Source organism: Pyrus communis, chromosome 13, assembly GCF_041283825.1.
Source record: "Pyrus communis isolate YQ-2024b chromosome 13, ASM4128382v1, whole genome shotgun sequence".
NCBI lineage: Eukaryota > Viridiplantae > Streptophyta > Magnoliopsida > Rosales > Rosaceae > Pyrus > Pyrus communis.
This window is the reverse complement of record NC_142577.1, coordinates 21,102,440-21,111,122: the sequence shown is the minus strand read 5'-3', so window position 1 is coordinate 21,111,122 and position 8,683 is coordinate 21,102,440. Positions and strand designations below refer to the sequence as shown.

General features: G+C 34.4%; 1 protein-coding gene across 2 annotated transcripts; it reads left to right on the top strand.

Moving 5' to 3' along the window:
* The first annotated feature begins 427 nt into the window (after window positions 1-427).
* Window positions 428-7,878, top strand: LOC148691931 (protein NRT1/ PTR FAMILY 5.14-like). Of its 2 annotated transcripts, none has more exons than XM_088682452.1 (4): window positions 428-722; window positions 4,520-4,706; window positions 5,184-5,401; window positions 6,158-7,878. In XM_088682452.1, the coding sequence occupies exons 2-4, from the start codon at window positions 4,532-4,534 to the stop codon at window positions 7,655-7,657; spliced, it is 1,893 nt and encodes a 630-aa protein (XP_088538578.1). In that variant the 5' UTR covers window positions 428-722; window positions 4,520-4,531; the 3' UTR covers window positions 7,658-7,878. The 2 variants fall into 2 exon arrangements, with proteins under 2 accessions (XP_088538578.1, XP_088538579.1); XM_088682453.1 differs by lacking the exon at window positions 428-722 and adding an exon at window positions 808-924.
* Window positions 7,879-8,683: the final 805 nt, after the last annotated feature.

The window sequence follows — 8,683 nt, the reverse complement described above, 5'->3', positions numbered from 1 at the left end:
AACCCTGATTTAGCCTCTGGTCCTTCTTTGTAATCGCGTATCTGCTTGAATCCAGTGGGGGGATATGGGCGTTAACGGCAGAAGTTGATTTGTTTTAATTCTACACGTGTCAAATTTCTAATGAATTTGTACGGAAGAGGATCCTCTCCTGAGCTCAGGACGAGGATCCTCTGATCACGAAATCCGGACCGTTCAAATTTAATCTAATAACTCTAAACAGGAGGATCCTTTAAAAGTTATAATAATTACAACCGTTGCATTAAATTTGAACAGCTTGGATTTCGTGACCTGGAGCATCCCTATCATAAACTCAGAAGAGGATCCTCTTCCAATTAGTCCCACCACTCAGCAGTGCCAACTGGTGCTAGAGTGTCACCAAATAATTTCTCCTCTATATCAGAGTCTCTGCCCTCACTGACACTTTCACCGTCTCTTTCGCTTCTCCCTCAAACTCTCCCTTCTTTCTCTCTTTCCCCTAACCTCTGCAGCTCTCCCCTCTCTGTTTTGCACAGAGACCACGATGGCACACCACCCGCTGTCCCGGCGAATCTTACCACCAACCACCCACCTCAAGCGTCTAAACCACCCAACCACCACCACCCACTTGCTGCAGTCCTCGCAGCAAGTCACCACCAACCTCGAGCCCCCTCAACCACTCTCTCGTCCCTCTCCTGGCCACAGATCCATTCCCATTTTCTGGCCGTTTCAGGCCACGTTTGGAGGTAACTTCTTGTATCTCTCCTCTCTGTATTTAACACTGTCGGTCTAGAGATTTTTAAGGTTTGGGACCGCGTTAAAAAATATGCTCACTTTATACCCTTATAAAATCATTTATAAATATACCGTCTTAATAATTGTGATGTTTTCAATTATTTTGGACCCAGACGATAATCCTGACCTGAACCGGCCCTGCTTAAAATCCCTGTATGTATATGTTTATGTGCTTATAACTATTTTATGGTGTACTGTGCCTGTACGTTATATATAGTTCATATCTCATTAATAATGTTTTTAAAGGTCTTTCATTTTAAATTGCTGAATTTGGTTTGATTACCGAATTCTAGATGGAAATTTTAATAAATAATAAATGCGGGCAAAGGTACTTTAGGCCCTTAAATCTAAATGCTCCTCAATTAATATTATTTATTTTGTAACTATAAAAGTACGACCATTTTCAATTATGCTTCTTATTTTTTAGTTAAATTTTTGCTAAAAAAAGACTAGAAAGTTAGTTTAAGAGCTCTCAAATTTTTTATTTTTTTTAATTCAATCATACTTTCTAGTTTAGGGAGTTATAATGATTTTAAACAAATAGAAATACAGGTTTTTTTATTTCTTTTTTGCAAGTGCCTTTTTATCACAGTAGTGGAAATGTATTGAGTCATTATATGATGGTATGAATTCGAATCTATAAATTTAATCTAACATCTAATTTAACAAAATTTACCGTTTGACAAAAAAAAAGAAATAAAGTTTTTATTTGTTGCAAAATCTACCGTTTAACAAAATCTACCGTTCGAATCCATAGATTTAAAATAGACTTTTTATCTGTTGCATTTGAAAATTATAACAAATAGAATTTTAATTAAGGTACTGCAAAATTATTAAAGAGAAGGAGAGAATGGTTGATAATACTTGAGTGGTGGGCCCCACCAGCTTATTTTGTTGAGGGCATATTTACTCACCATCATAACTTTGAGGTGTATGCTCGCTAATCCAACAACCCTTCTCATTCAGTCGCGTGACTTACACGTGACATATTTATTATAAAAAATTTGAAATAAAATATTGATGTAGTTTAATTATAATAATTTAAATAAAAGGGAAGGAAATGAAAGAGACATTAGGATGAGAGAAAATCCAACTTTAGAAAAAAAAAATAGTTATTTTAGATAAATTCTTTATTTTCACATTAACTTCATAATTACTAGCAAATACTTGCAAAAAGTAACTACTGACTTAAAAGTAGATAAGCAGATTAAAAGAGAGAAATGCTAAGAAGACTATCTCAAAAATGAGACTTTCTATGAATCCTCTATCATCTCATTTTTTGGCATAATTTTTGTGTTAACATTATAAAAATATTATACTAAAAATATAAAGTGACAGATAGTTTATGGAGAGTTCTTTCTACTTTGAGAGAATATCTTTTAACATTCCTTATTGGAAAATCCCTCCTCCAATCGCTGTGATTCTCTTTTGGCATAATTTTTGTGTGAACATTATAAAAATAGAATGCTACTATTACCACCCCTCTGTCTTATTTCTACCCCCACTCTTTATTAAAAAATTTAATTACCAATTTATCCTCACGTAAAATGTCAAATAAGGACGAAGGAAAACAAGATCAAATCGTTCACTTCCACCCACACTCCCAGCAACTCGTAATCTCAATTCCCAAACGTCTCGTCGTCACTTTATTCCTTCTAAATTTTAATTTATGTTTATTGGATCCTAAATTATTGAATCACGAATTAATCTTTGTATTCGTTGAGCTCATCGTAGTACAAATCCCAAATACACTGAATGTATCAAGCCATATATGGATGTCATCGGAGTTTCTTTCTATACTAATTTCACTTCTTATTCTTTCGGCTTTGATTCTATGATTGGTTAAGCGACTGACTCTTCGTTCTATTGTTGCATCACCTCCGTGGTCAGCCATGGGTATAGTCGGGACGATGGTAAAAATTGCAGAATGGTGGTCGCTGTTTTACTTCCCTCTATTTCAATCATATAAATATAATCATTTTCCTTATATTACAATATTATTTAAATAATTAAAAAATAGATGGGAGAACAGGCTAGAGAAGCAGTATGGATGTCAAGGGGTAGGTTGTGCTTCTCATTAGTCAGGCTATGAGAAGGGGTAAGCTGTGCTGGTGAACAGTGTCAAGGGTGGAGCTTGGAAGGGTACTTTGGGGATAATTGTGGGTGGAAGATAGTAGGTTATTTTTCTTATTTTTTATGGTGGGTGAGATTATAACGTGGATGTAGAAGTAGGACAATGAGGTGAGTTTAGTAACACTCTAAAAACATTAAGCCAAAAATATAAAGTGATGGATAGTTTATAGAGAATTCTACTTTCAGAGTGTCTTTTAACAGTTCTCATTGGAAAATCCCTCCTCCAATCGCTAATTCTCCTTTTTGACCGTCGAAATCTCTTTTACCGTAAGATCCACAATACTAACACATTTAGACGAAGTTGAGTTTTTTCTATCAATTAATCACCTAAGAACTTTTTTTTTTAAAAAAAAAAAGAAAATTGTATTGAGTTAACTTTGAAGAGTAAGTTGAAATTTAATGTGCAATCTATATGGTATATGCAACATTAAGTGCTTGGGGGTGAGAAATAACGATATACACTCCTGAAGTGTGTCACGTGTAAATATTTTTTTTTTTTTTTGAAGAAGAAGAAACGATATTATATACACTAAAGGGGAAGGGGGTGGCCTAAGCGTCACAGTGGGGGTGGGCCAGCAATAACTTTAAAACTTTTAGTATGGATGAAATTGACAACTTTTAATGATTTTTCTTTTTTTGAAGAAACGATATTATCTACACTAAGGGGGAAGGGGGTGGGCTAGCAATAATGTGGTTCAAATTCGTCTTTGGCGAGAATCGAACATAAGACCTCTTACTTGTAAGTGAAGAGAAATACCACTAAACCGTAGTACTAAGTGACAACTTTTAATGAATTTAAGAATTTATTTTATCGAAAAAAATAATTAGGAACATCACTCATGTACCAATTCAGGGACAAAATCAACTGTTTACTCTTAGTTAAATGTTAAGAGCTTCTCCAGTCATGATCTCTATTTCACCGAACATGTGTAGATATGTTCAATACTGGTTTATTGAACAATTTTGGAATCCATGGTTCTTAAAATATGAGAAATCATAAGTAATTCTCGAGAAAAAAAAAAGTCAGCATAGCTCATCTAGATCTCCCCCAATGATAATTTTTACATCTATTGTTTGAAAAATTGTGTCAATACATCGAGGCATCAAGATAAAAGGTGGAAGAGACTAGAGTTAGGTTTTTGAGGGTATGGAGGGACTCAATGAGTCATGAATATCTTGGATGAGACTCTCTCTAATATAGATTGTCACAAATTTGATCAAATTGCTGACAGACCCCGTAATACAAGGTAGAAATTACAATTTTAAGTGTGATTTACATGTATTAGAGAGTAATAGCCTCTGTTTTTATATTTTATAGAAGCAATATGTTAAAAATTCAAAGAGGTGCCAGCGGTTCACCAATATTATTTTTAACTTAATTACTTGTGCAATCCAATATATATATATATATATATATATATATATATTTTTTTTTTTTTCTTTTCTCTTTTTGTGTTCGATATCCTTATCGAGCTTTAATTATATATTTAATGTGGTACATACATTGAGGCACGGTGGCAGCAGCAACGATGGCTATTGCCTTTTTGTAGTAGTGAGTATGCAATATATATACTACAATCTCGAGTATAATTTCTTTTGGAAGCTATGGTTGCAGGTTTTGCTTGCCATGGGAAGATTTTCCAGAACTGTGACGACATTGTCAGAAGGAACGGTTCGGGGGCTCATTCAGATAGGAATTAAGTGGGGTCATTACAACGTTTTTCCCGGAAAATGCTGCCATATAGTGAGAAAGTGGCTCGGAAACCACTTCTACTTCTCCAAGGCTACTACATGCATACAAGGTGAGGGTCATTGATCATTCTCTATTGAATTTTGTTTTTTTTTAAAGTACATTGATATATTTTTACACTAAAGGGATGGGGAGTTTAGGTAAGTCGCACAATGAGCAACCTAATTTAGTGGCGAATTCACATGTAAATCTTGATAACATTATACTTTAAAACACACACACACACACTCTTGAAACTAAATATTTTAGAAAAAAATCAATTTGCTATGCAAAACCGAAGGAATTTTACATCTAAAAAATCAGTCAGAGTATGACAAGTGAATAGATGCAGAGTTTTTTCTTCCTCCAATTAATTAAGCACCTGAAGTGTTTCTCTATAAAACGTACAACTGATAGCGTAATCTTTCTGATTTACAAGATATTCTCTCTCGAAATAAGAGAAACGGAACTTCATTGCAGCGTTTCCGGGAATTAATTCAAACCAACTCTCTGATCTCTCTTGTTTCTTTGTGATGACATGTATAAATAGGTTTGGTTTTCAGCCACAGCTACGTAAATCATGCAATAGTGGGTATCTTGATAACGTACTTGACGGAGTTTTGTAGCGAACAATTTGAAATGGCTGCCGTAGTTACAAATCTACAAGAAGGGATTACAGACGTCATGGTTATTGTTCTTGCTCATATATCAGACACCCACAAGAGTCGTTTTAAAATGATTGTCTCCACAAATGCTGCTTATTTTCTTGTAAGTCTTCTTCAAAATTTAATATAGGTCTAACCATTCATTTAGTTTCACTTTCTAAATGAACTGTTAATTTTGTAGGTCAGAATTCAAGGATCATCTATTAAAAAAAATAAAAAATCTAAAATCGTTTAATTATAAATAATTGTGATCATATAAACAAGGGCGGGACCAAACTTAGGCTTATGCTCAGTTTCTCCAGCATAACTATTTTTTTCTATTGATCAGCATAACTAATTAATCAGTACCAACCAAAAAAATTTCCATGTCCTACATCTAAAGCCCATATATCCTCACTCATACTATATATCCTTTAAAAATTTACAATTGTTGTAAGCCTAATTTACTGAACTATTCTAGAGGGAATAGGGAAAGGGGGCTGGTGGCAAGAGAGAGAGTAGAGAGATTTAATTGTGAGATGTGTTGTATTCCACCAATTGTGCCTTTATTTATAGTAGTAGTGAAGGTTAATTCCTTATCCTAATAGGATAATATCTAACCCTAAAGAATCTTCTTAAGATATTCCAAATATATTTTACACAATCACATTTCTGTATTAAATATGACTACAAAAAAAAACATTATTTTTCCATAGAAATAATCCTTTAATTATGACCTAAAAATTGAATGGCCGAGATCATAAATTACACATTGGAGAGTGATCAGTGTCGTATTAGCTCACGAATTGATACTACAAAAATGTACATATATGCTTAATTCTTGGATTGCTATGTGTTAATTTGTTGCACGTATACGTAGGGACTTCTTCTATTGGGGATCTGTTCTAACTTCACGACTTCGGCTAAGGTATACTATGGAGCAGCCATATTGTTAGGATTGGGCGAAGCCGGTCGATCGGCTACTTTGGAGGAATTTCTGGACGATCAATATGTCAGTGAACAGAAACAAACACCATCCTCAGATGAAAATTACTTAATACGTCTGGAAACTCGTAGAAAAGCTTTGTGGTCCCATCCCTGGTTTTTAGGTGCATTCATATCTATTTTCCTTACAACGTCCTGGACACGTAACTTTTTTATTTCAGCAACTTTAGTGGGAGCTTCTTATCTAGTGTTCTTTCTTGGGTACTCCTGCTACTTCGTACGAAGTAGAATCGATGAATCTAATTATCAATCTCGTCTTAAATATATTGAAAAATTAGCCATCCTCTATCCAGTACCACAACAAAGAGGAGGGGAGATTTGCATGGTCACGAGATTTGCCTCCTCGTCGCCGTTGGGAGGACAAGAAGAAGAACAGAGAAAAAGGTTATGGCCACTCATAAAACTCAAGGGGGAAAAGTGGTTTCTAATAGAAGTGATAGCTATGTGGTCGACCTTCTTAGCATACAGTTTGGTGGAGGCAACAGGTAGTACGTTCTTTTTCGATCAAATGAGTAACTTCGATGATAAATTTGGATCATTGACGGTAAAGCCAATTTATTTCAAACTATTGGGTTCCTTGTCGTGTTTCTTGGTATTGTTTCTGTATGAGTTACTAGTTCCGAAGCAGTGGCGAAAAGCTACGCTGGTGAGAATTGGCTTGGGATTGGGTTGTTCCGTACTATGTTGTGTTGCTGCATGGCAGGTTGAGAGAAAAAGGTTGAGTTTATTTGGGAATGAGGGACTTGAATATGATACTTCTAATGAGGGACTTGAATATGATACTTCTAAGGCTCCTTCTATGAGCATTTTGTGGCTGGTTCCGCAGTTTTTCCTGCTGGGACTAATGAAAGGGCTGGCCATGGAGGGACTGATTAATTTCCTTGCTGATCGAATTGATAATAATATTGATAGACTAAGGGCTTGCTATTATGCATCCCACATAACTGACTTCACAATTGGCGTTGGAAAAATAATTACAGCCATTAGCATTTTGGTGTTCCGGCAAATTTGGTTCGATTACAGCAAAAATAGGAGTCACCTGGAAAATTTTTACGAATTGTTAACATTCCTAAGTCTCATTAACGTAATCTATTACGTGTGCATCTCCTTTTACTTGTATGGCAACAAGGAATCACAAAATTCAGGTGACAGAGAAAACGAAAAAATTACTGAATTAGCAGAACTAGTGGAGGGGCGGAATGCTGATGATGAGAATGAGGTCTTAGACCCTCCTGCAGGTGGTGCTGACAATGAAGATGAACAAACTATGATGGAAGAAGTACTGGAGCTCAATGACGAGGATGAGGCCCCATTGGACCGTATGACCTTCACAGGTGCACAAAGTGATCGAGAAATTGAATCACAAAAGTGGTGATTGCTGTTGGTGTGAGGAGATTCCCACGTTTATTTCTTTGCAATTTCCTTGTTAAACAGGTTTTTAAATTGTTTTCTAGGTGTATGTAATATAATTCACATTGCAGACCATGGTTTTCTTCTTTCTGTTTAGTTATTTGTTCAGATTCTCGTATTAACAAAGTTAGCTTTTGCACTGTGTTTTCCCCCTCTAAACCGACCCAAGTTGGCTTATTGATAAGATTTTTACCACTTGCAGAAGTAGGAATAAAAATACTTAAAATAGTTGCAACAGTACAAGGTAATTGTATTATAGTCTACTCTAGTAAAATCGTTCTTCATCGGAATTGATTGAATAATTTATGTTAAAACCAAATTTTAGTTAATTATTTGAAAACAAAGTTAATTTGGAAAAAGTTGATTTTGTGATTTCAAATAATAAAAACGAATTTAATAGAAATAATTAAATTAATTTGCAAAATAAAATAGACTAAAAGAAATCGATTTTTGAAAATTAAATTGTAAAATTACTAGGGTTTTGCCGTCACTTTAACAATCCTACATAGTTCTTCTGATTACTTATGACTTACACATGCATATTTTTGAAGGTTAGGTTTTTCTGAAGTATGCGTACGTGGACTCCCAACATATAGAACGTATATCAAACATGTAACTCGTATGTAGTATTCAAATCAAATCTTAACTTTTGGAATTATATATTAGGGAACTTTAACGAAAGACCCCCGGTATTGTTCACTTTAACGAAAAACCACATTTTTACACTAAAAAGTCAATCATGGTACTATTCACTTTACCCTTTATTTTGTCCTTATCGTTAAAACTCAAAATTTTCAAGTTTTTTTCATTAATTTTCCTTATATAATTTTAATAATTGAATAAAAAATAATGTTAACCGTATTTCTTAGAAATGTTATGTTGTTTAGATGCATTCCCTTGCTAAATGATGTATACTTATAGATGAAAAATTACATCTCTTTGATAAGTAGTAATTGGGTTCTATATAAACCCAAGAAATTATTGGTATTAA

Excerpts from the sequence above, each read along its gene's own strand:
- LOC148691931 (XM_088682452.1), top strand. The coding sequence starts at position 4,532 with ATGGGAAGATTTTCCAGAACTGTGACGACATTGTCAGAAGGAACGGTT. Across the intron at positions 4,707-5,183 it reads GGCTACTACATGCATACAAG|GTTTGGTTTTCAGCCACAGC; the intron begins GTGAGGGTCATT and ends ATGTATAAATAG. Across the intron at positions 5,402-6,157 it reads CAAATGCTGCTTATTTTCTT|GGACTTCTTCTATTGGGGAT; the intron begins GTAAGTCTTCTT and ends ACGTATACGTAG.